The sequence below is a fragment of the Rhinolophus hipposideros genome (assembly GCF_964194185.1).
Source record: "Rhinolophus hipposideros genome assembly, chromosome: 12".
Lineage (NCBI taxonomy): Eukaryota > Metazoa > Chordata > Mammalia > Chiroptera > Rhinolophidae > Rhinolophus > Rhinolophus hipposideros.
The window spans coordinates 34444965-34463569 of record NC_138058.1 but is presented as its reverse complement, the minus strand read 5'-3'; the positions used below and the strand labels follow the sequence as shown (position 1 = coordinate 34463569).

The 18605-nt window shown below is 40.7% G+C and overlaps 1 protein-coding gene across 2 annotated transcripts in view; it reads left to right on the top strand.

The window, feature by feature from the left end:
* The first annotated feature begins 12484 nt into the window (after positions 1–12484).
* PAPOLG (poly(A) polymerase gamma) overlaps positions 12485–18605 on the top strand; it is a 32115-nt gene continuing 25994 nt past the window's right edge. For both annotated transcript variants that reach the window (XM_081069751.1, XM_081069752.1), the window contains exons 1-3: positions 12485–12740; positions 15655–15816; positions 17315–17381. In XM_081069751.1, the coding sequence (XP_080925877.1) occupies positions 12724–12740; positions 15655–15816; positions 17315–17381 (246 nt within the window). In that variant the 5' untranslated portion in view covers positions 12485–12723. The remainder of the gene's footprint in view (positions 12741–15654; positions 15817–17314; positions 17382–18605) is intronic.

The following is an 18605-nucleotide window of genomic DNA, read 5'->3' as shown; positions in this document are numbered from 1 at the left end:
TCTAAAGAACAAAATAAACAAACAGAAAAAAACTCATAGATATAGAGAACATTTTAATGGTTGGCAGAAGGGTGGGGTGGGGGGGTGAAAAATGAGAAATGGATTAAGAAGTACAAATTGGTTGCTACAAAGTTTTTATGGGGTATAGCATAAGGAATATAGTCAATAATACCTATATTAATAACTATATATGGTGTCAGATGGGTAGTAGAATTGTTGAGGTGATAGATGGGAAGGAAGTTGGGGGGCTGGCTGAAAAAGGTGAAGGGATTAAGAAGTATAAATTGGTAGTTACAAAATAATTATGGGGATGTAAAGTAAAGCATAGGGAACATAGTCAATAATATGGTAATAACTATGAATAGTGCCAGATGGGTACTAGGCTAGTCAGGAAGATCACTTCTTAAATTAAAAAAATGTCTAACCATTATGCCACACACCTGAAAATAATATAGAATAATATTGAATGTCAACTCTAATTGAAAAATTTGAAAAGGGGCAAAAAGTGAAGGGGAATAAGATGTCCAAATTTCCAGGTATAAAACAGATAAATCACAGGGATGTAATATGCAGCATGGAGAATATAGTCAATAATGCTGTGATAACATAGTACGGTGTCAGATGGTTGCTGGACTTATCATGGTGATCACTTCTCTGGGTACAAATGTTGAATAACTATGGTCTACACCTGGAACTAATATAATATTGTATATTTGCTACGTTTTTAATTAAAATCCTGTTTAAAATTTCCAGAGCAGCTCATCTGGGCAGTTCTGCTCAAGTTCTCTCATGAGGTTGCAAGTCAGATTGGTTGGGCTTGGAGTTATCTCAAAGGCTTCCTTATCACATCCCTGGGGGCTAGGCTGGAGAGACTCCAACAGCTGGCTGGCTACTGGAACACCTTGTGGATGCTCCACAAACATTGCCCTCTAACTCTGTTTGGTATCTCTAGCATGGCAGCTTCAGGCTAGTTGGACTTATGTAGCAGCTCAGGGTTCCAAAGGCATGTGTCCCAAGAGAGAGAAGGAAAGGAAAGCTGTGTTAACTTTCATGACCTAGCCTGAGAAGTCACACAGCATCTTTCCACCATCCTATTCCTTGAAGAAGTTAGAAAAGCCTACTCAAGTTCAAGGGTTGGGAACATAGGCCCTTCACGTAATGTAGGAGTGTCAAGTCACACTGTAAGGAGAACAGATATATATTGGTGAGGCCTTTATAAAATACAACCTGCGATAGCAGCACCCAACACATCCCACAGCCAACTTATACAGTCATCTCTGCCATTACACCTGAGTCCAGCCTGTCTACGTGAGTGGCCAGACTTCCTTTCTTATCTCTTCCCCTAGTAACATAGTGCCCCCAATCTCTACTCCATTGTCCTTCATGCACAGCCACACAATGGAGTCCTACACACTCACTTGTAAGGCCAATTTCTCATATGTTTTCCCTAGAGTTTTGGAGGGTGAGGAAGAGCCCCAGTGGGCTTGAGAAATAGGTATCACATGTCACCCAGGTTAGAGGTCCTGAGATGTGTCATTGTGCACTTGGGACAACTGGACAGACCCCTGAATGCATTTTCATGTCAATGTGCTAAGACGAAATTCTTCCCTCAATGCCTCAAACATCTCCTCGGCAAGGGCCTCCTGTTAGGAGCTGGCAGAACAATGATAAAGGAAGAAGGCACTCACAGTGGAGAGATGCCTCTCTCACCTTGTTGGAGCATGATCCAAAGGACATAGGGAACATTAAAGGACGTTAAGCCAAGAAGCATCATGCTCAGTTTTGCACCTTAGAAAAATCATCACTGTTAAAGCACACGTGCCAGGAAGCACAAACGGAAGAAAACCTGCAATGGAGTGGAGTTTGTTTTCCTTGCTTCAGAAGACAGAATTAGGAGGTGGAGTAACAATGACGTTATCTTCTAATGAATTTACTCCAAGTGCTGAATTATTCTTTACCATACCAACAGATAAAGGCTAATTTGACTCTTTGACTCCCGAGCAATGAAAAATAGGCATAGCAAAATCCTTTTTAATACTCTGGGAATGTCTCTGATTTATTAAAAATGTCAGGGATGCATTTGGCAACAAAATCCTCTGAAGTCATTACAAAGGTGCGAAAGGATTTTCACAATAGCATTTCATGGAATTCAGAGCAACAACAATTCCTAGTAGAACTGTCTTTTCTTGCACCATAACCGATATTGGACAAGGAAACTGTATACCTGATTGATTCAGGAAATCAAAGTAATAACACTACCAGCAACAGTGAGGCCAAGTGATTAGAAGAAGGCTGGTTGAAAATTTAAACACCCTTTTTACTCATTAATCTCCAACTGCTAACGAGAAACAAAAAACAAAATTAACATGATTGTAAACTAAGCACTTGTGTCCTGTGGCTACCATGTTGGCCTGCTGAGAGGGAATGAGCTGATCAAAGCCAGTGAGTCTGTGGAGAACTGTGGGATTAGTGCTGCTTCGGGAGCACACAGCCAGTATCCATTACCCAGCCTGTTTCAGGAACAGGTGAATACCGTAATTAATCTTGGCTTCAATTTGGAGGGAAGCGGGGAACCTACCTGCTCTGTCCACTGAGTTTATGCATTAATCCCCCATGCTCTGGGAAAAAGTTTTTAAATTGGCATAAAGACTTTTCCCCCTTCTGTATGTGTAGAAAAGAAACAATTAGGAGGGGTTGCTGAGTTCCCTAACTACAGGCAGTTAAGATGCCTCCCAGGAAAGCTGTCGATTGCTACCTTGCTTGGTTTGATGCATCTAAGAGCACAGAGCAAAGGCTCTTCCAATGAGGCTAGCAGGTTTTTTTTAATGCAAGAAAATACTCGGAGATGCAGGGGGCCTTACTCACAAACATAAACTATGGAAAGCCAGGTATTTGGAGTTGCAGTTGCTCTCAGGGGCAAATTCATCTAATCAGTGGGCTCTTGAATTGCTTAAAGCATGTCCAGGACTTTACGTATTATTCTAGATACAGATAAGTGAATACGAACTTGCCTTGCCCCTCCTTTGCACCAAATTCATGTTTTCTAAAAAAAGCAATAACATGTACAAATGAAATGTCTGCATCAATAGAAATTTCACATTAGAAACATTGACAATTCTTCTTAAATTTAATGCTGAATGAACCATGTAGCAAAATAAAACCAAGCCATGAGAGGCAACCCCAATTCTGAGAAGAGACCACAAATTATGGGTATAAACAGGAGGTACTAGAAGGTACCCTCTGACACCTTAACATGGAGTGGTATCGGCCACTCTGTTGAAGAGGGAGAAAAGCTAAGCAGGTTGAGAGGCCTGTTAGCAATTGTAAAACGTGGGTCCCCCTCCCTCAACAACCTCAGAGATGGGCTGAGGTCCCAGAGGGGTGCAAATTAGCCATCCAAGCATAAAGCCTTAAAGAGTAATGTCCTTTCCTGGAGACCCTACCCACGGCGATAGCGATGTGGCTTCTCTATGGCCCCTTCCTCAATTCCACTCTGCTCCTCCCCCACAATTCTGTAACAGAATAATACTACGTTTCTGAAATGTCATTACTGCCAGCTTTTTTCCTCGTTAGTTTATATGTATCTGGTGTCCGACTATTAAAATTTTGTTTGGGGACCTGTCTTGGTCAGTTTGGGCTACTATAATAAGATACCATAATCTAGAGAACATTATGTCAAGTGAAATAAGTCAGAAAGAGAAAGACAAGTACCATATGATCTCACTTATATGCGGAATCTAAAGAAAAGACTATGTGAATGAACTAATGAGAAAGTTTTGGGGACAAAAAGAAAAAACCGAGAGTTGTTAGATGGGATAAGGGGAAAGGTGAAAGGATTAGGAAGCAGCTGGTAACCACAAGATGGCCTCAGGGTTTTTTGAAAATTAATTTGGGGAACGTATTCAATAATGTTGTAAAGATTTTGTTGGGTATCCGATGGACATGCGTCCTATTTGGAAGACCACCTCAGGGATACTGTGGATGCCTGATCATGGCACTGTACACCAGAAGCTAAACATTAATAAATGCCAACTATAATTTTATATATATAATGTGATGGCTCGGTGCGAGGTCGGAGGGATAGTGGATGGGGGGAGGGGGGTTCACAGTGTGAGGGATATAAATGATGAACGTCTATTACCTTGTCTTGTACACCTGAAACTAATACATTAAAATAAAATAAAATAAAAAATTAAAAAAAAAAAAGATACCATAGACTGGGTGGCTTAAATCACAAAAATTTTTTTCTCACAGTCTGGAGGCTACGAAATCCAAGATCAAAAAATTGTCAGACAATTTGTATCTGGTGAGAGCCCTCTTCCTAGTTTGCAATGGCTGTCTCAGGGGTCTTTAGGAAGTTATGACCCCTTTTGCTAGGGATAGAAAGCCATCCTGCGAAGCTAAGTTTGGGCACAGCCTCTCCTGTTGGCAGAAGGGGAGACCCTAGTCCCTCCTGGCATGATACGTGGGCAGCCCCAGCATTCGCTCCCAAAGTCATTTTTGGATGATCTTACCTGAGTCACCAGACTCTTCATTCTTTAAAAAGTGTTAGTCAAAAAGAGTGCAAAAAGGAGAGAGATCCGAGGTGGCAGAGTACATAAACACTCTGCCTGCGTCCTTCTATGACCACCTTAAAATTACAACTAAATTATAGAACATTCAACCTGGAGAGCCATCTGAGGGCTAGCTGAACAGAAGGTTTATAACTAAGGATATAAAGAAGCCATGTTGAGACTGGTAGGAGGGGTGGAGATGCGAAATGGGCCAGCCCCACACCTGTGTGTGGCAGTTGAGTATCAGGAGGGATATCTTGGCCATGGAGTTTCACTCCAGAGGAGCCAAAAACCCCAGCCCCACACCAGGTTCCCCAGCCTGGAGTACTGGTGCCGGGAAGAGGAGACCCCACAATATCTGACTGTGAAAAACAGTGGGGATTCTGACCATCCAGGTGGGACAGAAGGCTGCGGGAAACCCAAGTGTTCTCTTAAAGGGCCTGAACACAGAATAACTTACCTTGGGCTCTGGCGGAGAGATGGTGACTTGGGGGGCATTGGAGACATATGGGGGGCCGGGCAGACTGAGGTGTGTGGCATTGGGCTAGAGCTGGAAGACAATCTCCATTTTCCCTGTGAGAGATCTTCCTCCAGTGCAGCCAGCAGGTGGGTGCCATCTTTAATGTTTTGAGCCCTCCCACTAGGCTTACAGCCAAATCTGAATCTGATTGGTCTGGTGAGCTCCAGGGCTCCAGGCTGCTGCTAAACTGGGACCCCGCCCTACCCAACATCCCCAATGCCAGAGGCACTTTCTTCATGAACAGCCGGCCCTGCCCGCATTGCACTCTTTCTTGGAAAACTATCGGAGTCTCAGGACCCAGGCAGGCAGTGGCTGGCCTCGGTGTGCTCTGAGACTTTTGCTGAGTAGCTCCAGGCTCAGCACTGGCACCAAACCAGAGTCTACATTAACCTGGTGGCCACAACTCTTCCCACTCTAGTGACTCCCTAAAACACTGCCTCACCCAACTTGCGTACTGCACAAGTCTTTATCGGCAGCTGAACGTTAAGGGAGCTAGCGGGTGGCAGCAGGCTTTGGGTTTTCCTGACTTCCTAAGGAACTACCTCAGGCCTAGTACTGGTGGCAGCCATCCTTGATTTGCAACCTGGCCTCTCCCATGTGCCTCCAGGTTTAGCACAGGCAGCAAACAACTGTGGATCCCTTTGTGGTTCCTACCAGGTAGTCCCCCGCAGCTCACAGACAGTGAGTGACCTGGGTCTGCACCGGAGCCCTTCCCAAGAGGCTCCAGAACCAACATAGTTGGAGGTTAGCTTCAGACCACAGCAGAGCACTGCTCATGTCGTGCGGGGTCTCCTGCGGGGTCTCTGCTCCGGCTCCCCACATAAGAATGCAGGACATGGTGAGGCCAAAAAGGAACACCCAAGGAGCCATAGGTAGGGGAGTCATACTACTATATTCTTGCTGGCAGCTGGGTTGGAGACACAGGAAGCAGGAGCCACTCTGTTCGCAACCCTCACTGCACCGCTTGCAGGCTCAGCCACCATCTTATTGCTAGCCCCCCATTTTCTGCTAGCGTAGCCACAGCAGTTATATTAGTGGCCAATGGCTCACTGGTTACAGCTGACAGCCAACTAACCACAGCTGACGGCTATCTACTACCCGAGCCAGCACCTCTCCACATGAGGCTGAGAGCCTGGAAACTGCTCTCTGGGCTCTGTCCCCATGCCTCAATTTGCCCCACAAGTGTCACACACAAAGGGCACTCTCAACAGGCACTAGAGTCCCTTGGGTTGAATCCCACTCAGTGGGGTAAGTCCACCACACAGCAGCCCGTAAGTTGTGGATGTGGCCAAACTCCAAAGCTAGTCAGCCTGAGGGTCAATTCCACCCACTGATGTGCCAGTAGCAATTAAAGCTCAACTATAACAGGAGGGCACATGCAACCCACACACGGGACACCCTGGAGCACCCAGAGCAGGTGACCAGGGAGACTGTGCCAGAGCCCCACAGGGCACTAACACATAAGGCCACCCAGCCAAGCCTGAAAGACACAGCAAATCTACCTAATACATAGAGACAAACACAGAGAGGCAGCCAAAATGAGGGAACAAAGAAACACATCTCAAATGAAAGAACAGGAGAAAACTTCAGAGAAAGAACTACTAAATGAAATAAAGGCAAGTAACCTAACAGAGACAGAGTTCAAAACACTGGTTATAAGGATGTTAGTGAGAGGAACTTAGTGAGAACGTCAACAAAGAGATAACAAGCATAAAAAAGGACATAGAAACCATAAAAATGAACCAGTCAGAAGTGAAGAATGCACTAGAAGAAATAACCAGAAGACTAGATGAAGCAGAGGATCGAATCAGCAATTTGGAAAAAAGGTAGCAGAAAACACCCAATTGAAAGAGCAAAATGAAAAAAGAGTCCAAAAAACTGAGGTTAAGAGGCCTCTGGGACAACATCAAGCATACCAACATTCACATCATAGGGGTACCAAAATGAGAAGACAGAAAGCAGGGGATTGAGAACGTATTTGAAGAAATAATGAGAAAGCATAGAGAATATAGTCAATAATACTGTAATAACCATATATAATGAGAGGTGGGTACTGGACTAATCTGAGGGATCACTTCTTAAATTATATAAATGTGTAACCAGTAAGCTATACCCCTGAAAATAATATAAAATGACATTGAATGTCAACTGTAATTGAAAAATTAAAAAGGTGAAGGGGAATAAGAGGTGCAAATTTCCAGGTATAAAACAAGTAAGTCATGGGATGTAATGTACAGTATAGGGAATATAGTCAATAATATTGTGACAGTGTGGTACAGTGTCAGATGGTTGCAGGACTCATCATGGTGATCACTTCTTTAGGTGTATAAATGTTGAATAACTATGGTCTACACCTGAAACTAATATAATATTGTATATTTGCTATGTTTTTAATAAAAATCTTTTAAAAAAACGTTATTAGTCATAACCTGCTAATGAGCAGTGTGAACAATACCGTGCTACAACAATCTGCCAGGTAAAGAAAGTGCTTTGAGTTAATGAAAGGTTGTTCAGAAATGAAAGAGTTTCAATGGAGTACTTATATAACATTCAGACACATCAGAATATTAAGTTAGAGGAAGAAGGAAAAAAGGAGACAGCATATACGTTGGGGCAAAAAGATGAAGCGACAATGAGATAAAGAAAGATATAAGAGAGAATAATATTTGAAATAAATTCGTTCAACAAATATTGAACACCTGTGTTAAATTCTAAGGATGAGCTGGTGAGCAAGATATAGTCCCTACTTGTCCTGCAGACAAATAAACAGCCTATTATATCTTAAAAAACAAAAATAATTTATAAAGATAGCTTTTTCCTGAATTTTAACACCCTCCCAAGTTGCAATTTTGTTTACCTAAATAAACTGGAAAAAAAAAGAGCTGATTGATGGAACAGAAGCAATAATAATATTTAAAGGAGAAAACTGAGACTTACCTAATCTTTAAAAAATACTCAGAAAAAATATTTAAAATGTTTATTTGTTCTAGACACATTTTAGGAAAAGACTTATACAAAGGCCTATTTAAGCCTTAAAGTTGCAAAATAAGAATCTTACAAGTGTCTAAGACTCCTAGGGTAACAATAAAGTAACATCTACCAAGCTTTGAAGGAAATGTTATGATTTAGTAGAAGGGCATTTTCAAAGATTCCAGAACTAAGAGAATTTACCCTTCTTCTGAATAAGCTATTTCAAGATGCAATCTAGAGTAAGAAATGATTAAAAGAAAAAAATTAAGCACAGGGAAGTTGCAGCTTGAAGAGACTGTCAGTAAGCACTGAAAATATTTTATTTGTAGGGATGAGTCTTGATAATTGGTTATGCCAAAATGAAAATGAACAAAAGATATGAAGAAGCAATCTACAGAGTAAGAAATATAAATGGCTGCTAAAATATGAAAGATGATCATTTTCACCGCTGATCAGGGATATACAAGTTATTAATAAAACAAGAAAAATATCACTTTCCAACCTATCATATCGATTTAAAAATTTTTTTCTTAAATACTAACAGAGTAACCACCTTGCTAGAGATAGCCACTGGTCAAAGTTGGGACAGTGTTAGCATCAAAAAAAACAATGACTGATTGAAACACGATAATTATTAAAAAACCATGAGTCCATATGAAATCTTTTTAAAAGTAAGAGGACTAAAACAAACAAGCACATAAATAAAAACGTCTTTGTGTATAATTTGGTCATTATACGAAGTTCTTATTCTGGAAAGGAAAGAAATATTTTTCCTTTGCAGCAGGAATTGCACTGCAGAGTAATCTAATAGTCTTAGTCGATGAAGAAGAGCCCTTTTTCCCAGAAAAATGCCAGCTACAAATGTAGATAGAACTGGAAAATCACAACTTGCAACCCCTAAGGAAATAATTAATTAATCCAAGAATTATAAACAAATGCTGAAATCATTAGGTGAAAGGTTAATGGAGAGCTAGATCTTCACCTGGTGCCAAAGTTATCACCCCACAGGTTACTAGCTAGTTCCAAGATGACTGTCACCACATAAGCCCAGTGGCCAGTCTTAATATCAGCAATAATGGGATAACCTGAGCTTCATCATGTGAATCCTGGTGTGATGTTTAGCCTGAATCTAATCAAGCCTTTAGATCCAACGTCCAATAAGAGAAAATACGCGGGTTATTGTTAAATGACACCATAAGGAAGCTATCAGAAAAATCCAGAAATTGGGACATTATTAGGGAAAAACTAACCTGGTCTTTTCAAGTCAATGTCATAGGAAAACTAAAAGCTAGGTGGGTGAGAGGAAGATGAGGAAAGACAGGAAAGGGAGTGTCTCTTATAGATGCAAAAACACTTCAGAGACCCAACAACCAAGTGTAATCATGATTCTTGGTTGGATCCCACTACTGAACAAGCTCGCTGCAAAAGACATTTTGGGGACAAGTAGGGAAAACTTCGGTGTGCTGATATTATTGTGGCTATGTAGGAAAATGTTGTTATTTATATATGCATATCAAAATATTGTGGAGTAAAATATCATAGTATCTGCATTTACTTAAAAAGATTTCAAAAAAAATAGGTGAAACATGACAAAATGCTAAAAAAAAGCATTAAATCTAGGTGATAGGTATATGGTGTTTATCATACAATTTTCTCTACTTTCCTACACATTTATAATTTTTGTAATAGTTATTTTAAAAAGTATTTTTAGTGTCCAGTATTTGTGAGGGTTTGAGGAAACAGACCATTCCATACATATTGCTGGTTGGAGTGTAAATTGGTATAACCTTTATAGAGGACAATTTGGAATATATAAATTTTATTTTAAAATATATATACCCTTTGACATAGTAATCCCATCATTAAGAATCTATTCAATGACTAGTGACACAAGTATAGAGGATGTATGTATAAGGATGTTTATTATAGCATTATTTATAATATAAACAAATTTGAGATAACAGGGTAATGGTTAAGTAGATTTTGATGAGATATATATTATCTATGACAAAGAATAGCATGTTACTTTAAAAAGAACAAAGTAGGTGCATACTGACTGTATTGGTTTGCTAGGACTATCATAAGAAAGTACCACAGATTGGGTGGGTGGCTTAAACAACAGAAATTTATTTTCTCACGGTTCTAGAGGCTAGAATTCTGAGGCATGTCAGCAGAGTTGGATTTTTCTGAGGCCTCTCTCTTTGGCTTATAGATGGCTATCTTCTCCCTGTGCCTTCATGTGCTCTTCCCTCTCTACCCATCTGTGTCCAAATTTCCTTTTCTTATAATAACACCAGTTTTATTAGAGGAAGGGCCACACTAATGACCTCGTTTAAACTTAATTATCTCTTTAAAGATCCTATCTCCAAATACAGTCACATTTTGAGGTACTGGGAGTTAGGACTTCAACAAGTGAAATTTGAGGGGACACAATTCAGTCCATACCATTTACTGCCATGGAAAGATGTTCATGATTCTCAGATTTAAAAAAAATCAAGTAAAAAAAAAAAATCAAGTAGAAGAACATGTACAGTATGATCCTTTTTTATTTTCAAAATTAAAAAACAATAAGGACAAACCCTCTGGTACACGTTTACATGTGGTTTGGGGTATATGGAAGACAGTCTGGAAGGATAGATACCCTGCTATTAATAATGGTTCCCTGAGGAAGAAAATTGGAGCTAGGGATGAAAGGGAGGAACAGATTTCTTCTTCTTTTCTATTTATAAGAATGGGTTACTTTTGTAATTGGCAAATTTTAGCTTAAAAATACGGATACAATATAGAACACCCCACCCCAAAATATATTCTCCCTTGAAAGAAAGTTTCCTTATTGAAATGGGGGTTGGGGACTGGCATTCAACCCCAGGTAGATTCACAAAGACAAGGGAATGGGAAGAAAAACAACTAAAACTGAGCATCCCCCAATACGTTGCCACCATGTTAAGCACTGGGGAGGGCGAGATGCAGGACAACCAAGAATGTCTGCCAACTCAGAAAAATGAGGGGCTTAGGGTCAAAAATTAAGTGTTAGAAAATAAAGTGATATTTCTTGTATGTCTGAATTTTGGGACTGAGATTCACATTGTTACACATACTCTTCTCCTTGAATTCTCTTGTGGTTTACAAATGAAGAAAGGACTTTGTAAGATAAATTTTCCTGAGGTCACATAACGAGTAAGCAGCAAAACTAGAACTCAAATTTGGGTCTGCTTCACCCTGAAGCCTGTACTATCTAGCTATTAATACTACTCTGCTACCTAGAATAGGTTTTACCTTCTCCCTACCACCTGCACCCAATCCCTACTCCCAAATCTTGCTAATTTAGGCAAGGTGCCCTCCTATTGAAAGGCACTATTGAACATCTCCCCTAAAGTTTAGGTGGCCCTCTTTCGGCCTCCCTAAATCTCCTGATGCCGTCTGTATCATAGACCATACTGTATTTTAATAACCTCTGTATACTTTTGTTCTCCACTAGACTGTGAACTCTTGAGGGCAGGAATGAAGTATCTCTGTGTCTGACACACAGTAGGCGCTTTAGTTCTACAACAGAAGAATATCACTTGTATTTCATTGTTTCCTCACTAAAGTCTTAACTTCATAAGGTTAAGGAATACATCTGGTTTTATGCATCATTAAATCACTGGAGCCTAACCCTAGTTAGGCACAGACTAGGCTTTCAATAAATATTTTTGAATAAATGAATAATTCTATAAGTAATCTCTATTTACTGTGACTCTGAGTCACATTTCGAGAAAAAGCAGCTTCTTGACATCCTTTTCTTTATAATGATTTAGTATTTTATTTCTACACTTCAACATTTTAAAACTCGTCATTTCGCCATTTTCATCCTCACACCCCCACGGAACATGATCTCCACTGTTTGCAGTGTGAGATTTTGATTCAGCCTTGCATTTATCCTCCTAGTGCAAACTGCTATCCGTTCCTTTCAACCTCCTTCAACTGCCATAATGTGGTGAATCAGGGGGAGGTACTTAAGAGGCGAAGTGAACGCTTAGCTTCCAATTCACAAGCTCACTTTTCCCTGGGACAATGGTAAAGTTACATTTTCCTGGATGTGACCCTCTCACGACAGAATCTCATCCACGAGTGGACTGCTGACGTGCGACTATGACTCAATTAAAGATGTGGGATAACGGAAGAGTTAAAACAGTGTTTGCCAAGCAAGGTTTATATGTTTAAAAATATATGCTATAGGCTCTCATTATAGAAAAAAGAAAAATATGCTCCAAATTACTTTCCAAGCAGTTTACCTGGATTAACAGTCCCACAGACAAAGGGGACCAAACGCACTTTCCCGAAGGGCGTTTGCCCGCGCCTCTCTTCTGCAGGCGGGGACAGCCGAGCCTCCAGCGACCCCAAGGAGAAGGGGGCGGGACCGAGGGCGGGTCCAGGCCCCCAGGGGCGGGGCCGCGGCGGACGAGGAGCAGGCTGGGAAGCGGCGCCATATTGGCGTCGGCCGCGCTGTATTGTCATAAATACAGCCGGTTTTGTGGTGTTTGCACTGCTCGGTTGGATGCCTCGGCCGTAGGAAGTAAGAAAGTGAGCGAGCGAGCGAGCTGCAAGCGACCGGAGGAAAGTGGACAGGGGGAGAAGGGAACAGCGAGAATAGGACTCCAGAGCGAAAGATACTCGCTTGTGAGGGAGACGCAGGAAGCGATGAAAGAAACGTCTGCGTAAGTGGTGGGGGGCCGCGGTGGGGGGCGAAGCGGAGAGGGGTGGGCTGGGGTGGTGGGCCCGGGACTCCGTTTCCGCGTCCTGCCCGGAGCTCGCCCAGGTGGTCTCCTTCCCCGCTCCCGCGGGGTCGGCAGGGACACCTCCCCTGCACCCGGCGGCTCACCTGGCCGCCCTGCACTCGGCACAGACTCGGGGACTTCAGGAGTCCCCATCTGGCCTCGGCTGTCCCGCCTCCGGGGACGCCCCTAGACGAAGATGCGGCGGGAGAGCGGCGCGGGGGTCTCCCCGTGGGGAGAAATTGTCGGTCGCTCTTCTGCCCCCGGCACTGCCTGAGCGCTGCTCCTGTCTGCATTGGCGCACGTACCATCCCCCTGCTTCGCCCTCCTCCCTTCGGTACCGGCTTCTCCAGGTCCTCGGGAGCGAGGGACCTACCCCAGCGCGTCGCGCTGGGATAAAGGCTCTGGTCTTCTCGACCCCCCCCGGCCTACCCACCTACCCGCAGCAGACCTACGGGTCTGTACCTCCTGCTCACACTTTTTTGAGACGTCGGAAACGGTTGCCGTGCTTGGCGGAAGATTTTTGTTGTAGCTTCTTACCTGCTGGTTTATTAGGAAATCGTATAAACATGCAGAACGATGCGGAGAATAACTTGAGCATCATTTGTGCAGCCAGCATTCATCTCTCCCAAAGCACACCGTATAGATATATGTGTGTGAGTGTGTGTACACACATACCTTTTTAAAAGGAGTCATGCATTCCAAACACATCTGAAGGATTCTCCTACCACCTGATCTGTTCCCCCCACGGGCCTCTCCCCACGGTTCCCCACATTCAGTGCTGAATGTGATGTTAACCGCTGTATATTTTTTAATGCTGTCCCTACATATGCGAGTGTTCATGATAATAGGCGTTGTTCTTAAGGTTTATATAACTAGTATCACAATTGTCATTCTGCAACGTGCTTCTTTAGTGCAACATAGTGTCTTTGAGCTTTGTCCGTGTTAATATTTTTAGCTCAAATAATTCATGCGGATTGCGATGTATTCCATTGTAGGGATACAGCCTAATTTAGTTCTTTTCCTGTTAGTGACTATATTTAGTTACTAAGTTTTTAATGTTGGCAGTGAACATTCTTGTGTCTCCTTGTACTGGAATTTCTCTAACATGTTTGCCTAAAAGTGAAATTTATCCGTTGAAGGGAATGTGCCTTTCATTTCTTTCCTGTATAGATGAGGGAGGTTCAGAGCCATAGATTTGGAATTTTAGTACTAGTAGGGACCTAGATGACCAACTTTTTCATCATACAGATAAGAAAGTGGTACCAAGATCATAATTAGTTTCAGAACTGAAGTCTGTGGAAAGGAGAATGCAGTGGTGGAAACAGCTTGGGTTTTGGAGTTTAGATTCTGGCTCTTCCTCTTTCTATCTTTTTAGATCTTGGGTACCTACCTGTAAAGTGGCACTTATTCAATACCTATCTCCCAGGGTTGTTGTTGAGATTAATTAAATGATCATATATAATTAGCCTGTCCCATCCATTTACCATGCATATGTAAACACACAAAAACAATACCAAAATGCCTCTCTAGCTCTCTTAGAAGTAAAAGAGCTAAATCTTTAAAATGAAGTTACAGGGGTGGTAACACCAAGGTTGCTGGTTCAATCCCCACATGGGCCACTGTGAACTATGCCCTCCTTTAAAAAAAAGAAATGAAGTTACCACTTGAAATAACTGAAATTTTGTTTGTTCTAAAAATACGTGTAAATACCAGACAGAAATTAAAGTGACTAGTATTGATGTTTCTCTTTTGTTTCTTTGAGTCATTTTAGAAGATATGTGGACTATTTTAGATTCCATTTGATTCTCTCTCCCTACATAATGAAATTTTTAGCCAAAGAGCATATGATAAGCCAATGTTTTGACCAGTAAAAATACAAAAACAATCACTTGTATTTTTGTGTTAATGTTTGTAGGGCTAATTTATTCATTTTAAAAAAACACTCTTTGAGATATGTTCTTACTATAGGTGTTAATGGTCTTTCATGAAAGGATGGTGAAGATAGGTGATAGGGTTAGTTGGCTATTGTGTATGTTTGTTTTTACTTTCCTTTCTTAGCATAATTAAGTCTTACCAGCCCATGTTGGTCCAAAATTTTATTTTGAAATTATTGGTCTGTGAAAATCCAAAATCTCAGAAATTCTGTTATGTTCAAGACTATAATTTCCTGATGGCTAGGATCTTTTCGAGGGTAGCTTATAGCTTATAAAAAGTTGCCATTTAGTGTAAAGAATTTGAAAATTATTCAGTGTGAAAATGGTCTGGGTACCAGTTTACATGAAGGAACAATTAACTCGAGTCACAAAATGTTAGGACTATAAACTCTGATTCAAGCAAAGGATGTCAATTTAGATGTCTCAAGGACAAATCTAGTTGTGATTTCCTTTTAAAAGCCAGACTGTTTCATTAGGACCTTCTAATGGGATGTCTTGGGAGGGGCGGGCAGGGGCTTTGTTTTTACTTAGCTTTCTTTCAAGTGGCTGACTGCTTTTCAGAGATTGAATCTAGATGGTACTTGACTTAAGTCTGCAGGGTGTAGTGAAGGTGGCCCTGGCCCAGCTCCCATTCAGGCTTTTTGCATTGGAGCTGAGTGGTGTTGGCACAGTTGTCCTGATGCCAACACATGCTGCGTTTGGCTTGAAAAGACATCCTAACCAGGAAAGCTAGCGACAGTATGAATAGCCTTTCATCAACATAAACACAAAATACCCTTTTTCCTTTTAAAAAAAGTCCCTGCCCCAACTGTTAGTACTAATTAAACTTTTAAAGATAGCCAAATTAATGAGTGGATTGATGTATCAGTAAGATATGATACTTTAAATTTTTCTTCTGCTGTTTCATTCTTCTTGAACAGGAACACCGTGCTGGAAAGCCAGCATCAACAAAAGCATTATGGAATCACCTCTCCAATTAGCTTGGCATGTCCTAAAGAAATTGATCATATTTACACACAGAAATTAATTGATGCCATGAAACCATTTGGAGTGTTTGAAGATGAGGAAGAATTGAACCACAGGTATGTCACTTAAAAATGCAAAATATAATATTTTACAGTATATTATTTAATCATTAATTCTACAAACATATGTCAAGTACCTGCTATGTCCCTGTTTAGGGATTAAAACAAACACAAAATGAGAAAAAATCTTGGCCCTCCTGGAGCTTACATTTTAGGTGGAAGTTAGGGAAGGAGACTAACAATTAGCTAAATAAGTAAAATAAATAAAATGTTATATATGAGGAGTGCTGCTGAGAAAAATAAAGCTGGGAATGGAGGTTGTCAGGGAAGGCTTCATTGACATTTGACAGAAATTTGAAGATAAGGGAGAGAACTCTGGATTGTTGAGGGAAGAGCATTCTAGGCAGGAGGCTTGAGGTGGGAGTGTACCTGTTATGTTTAAGGAATACACAGCAAAGTAGGCTGGATGTCTGAAGCAGAGTGAGTAAGCAGGGGAATATGGGCTTAAAGTGAAGGGGAAAGGAGTTTGGAGAGCAGGGTCGCTTAGGATATTGTAAGCCGTTACAAAAGTTTTGTCTTTTACTCTAAGTGAAATGGGAAGCTATTAGGATTTTGAGCCAGAAGATTGACGTGATTTACTCATGTTTTAACAGTCACTCTATCTGCTGTATTGACAGTTGTCTGAAAAGGGGTAAAGGGCAGAACTGGGGAAACTAGTTAGATAGCAATTAGTTATAATCAGGGAGGAAATGGTGGTGGCCAAAACTAGGGAGAGAGCAGTAGAGATGACAAGAAGTAGTAGAATTCTGGATATATTTCAAAGGTGGGGTTGTTCAATGACTATGGAATGTGTGAGAGAAAGGAGGAGAAGAGGTCAAGGATGGTGCCAAGGATTTTGGTCCCAGCACCTTGAAGGACAGAATTCCATTACTTGGGGAAGGCTGAGGGAGAAGCAAGTTTGGACAGATCAGGAGTTTGGTTTTCCATTTTCATGTTATCTTCGAGATGCCTGAAATCTACTTTTCTTCTCTTTTATTAGTATGGGTTTGGATATGCCATTGGTTGCAAATTTGTTTTAATATCAAACTGCTTTTATTAAGTAATGTTATTTCATGAAAATCAGCCAATAATTAATATACCCATTTTAATTATCCAAAGACCTATGACTCTCAGTGAGAGAATGCTAATCTCTATTATTATCACATTGAATTGATTTTAAACCATAGTAAAGCCATAAAAGTTGACAATTCATTTGGCCTTTGCAGCCTGATTAAAGGTATTTTTGACTTTGTATTAGTCTTTTTGAATTTTGAAAATAGCTCGAAGACCAAAATACTATTATCACATTTATCGTCTCTTTGGAATCCTTAAGGACCTAAGAATGCCAAAGAAATATGCCATGTATCAACAGATGTGATAGCATTAACATGTGTATTATTATGCTTTTCCCCAAACACCAACACAGAGGTACTTCCTGTGTGTTTAATTACTTTCTAATATACTGTTCGTTTTTGTGTTTTTAATTCAATCTAAAGCATGCTGTTTTTTATTATAGGTTGGTTGTCCTTGGTAAATTGAACAATTTAGTGAAAGAATGGATTTCTAATGTCAGTGAGAGTAAGGTAAGACTCTAAACATTGAATTCATAATTTTATTACATCCTGGCAATCAGTTGCAAGAGTTGAGAATAATCTCTTTGGTATGCTTGGTAGTGAATTGGTATAGACAGTTGAGTCTCTAAATAAATGAGGATTTACCCCAGAGGTAGCCAATGTCTAGCTATAGTTCTCCATAAATGTCTTGCTTAATTCACATGTAGTGGACCACAATTTAAATATCAAGAGATTTTACTTAAAAAGCCAGATTGCAGACTTCTTGTGAAATACCAGATCTGGTAATACTGGGCTTGCCTTTGTGTAAGGCAGGAAGAGGCTTGAATGGAATTGGGCTCCTGCCCTCCAGGAATATCTTGTGAGTTCTACCACTCCCTAGTCTCTGACACAAGCAACTGTCATTTATGGATCAGTTTCTGTGTTTCTTATGTGTACTTCCCTCGTTTGCATACCTGACTGGCCCCTGAGACACAGGAGTTTGCAAACCCTAATTTATAATTATACAATTTTTTTCTCCTGCAGTAGGTAGCTTAACTATTTTTCTTCCAAAATCGATTACATTTTTCTTGCTTTCTTAGAGTATTTTGAATATAATTGAATTTTCATTTGTCTGAGAATCATCACTATGAATATTATTTTACTGGCTATACTAAAATGAGATAGGACTTGTTCATTTGGGTCTATTTGTCCCTTGACTAAGTGGCCCAAACTGTTTTATTTTTATTGTTTGTTTCTTGTAGTTTTCCCATCTCTTAACAGCAATTAGCCCAAAGTTAATGTCTCATACCAGTCAGTGTGCCTCTCTGCAAACTCCATTTCTGCCCCTTAATCTGCATGAGTTTAGAAATTATATAAACACCTGTTAGATTTCTTTTACAACTTTTTATTTCTCTCTGTATCTATAATACATTTTTAAAATTGGTTTTTTTAAACCAAACTATGAGGGACTCTGCTAATTAGTCTGTAATCATTCAGTTTAAATAAATGGTCTTTATGCTATTTACTTGTGCTGCCAAATTGACTCATTTCTAAGCTCCCAGAGGGTTATTAATAGTTGAGTTTTTCAGATAAGTTCAATTGTGAACGGGTGAAATGCTCATCTTGAGGAATAAAAAATTCGTATTTGTTTCTCTGCTACTAGGTGATCAACTCTGTAAGAAAAAGACCTGTCTCATTCACCTGCACAACTCCAGAACAGGGCTCAGGCATTAAATAAAGGTTAGGGGACCCTGT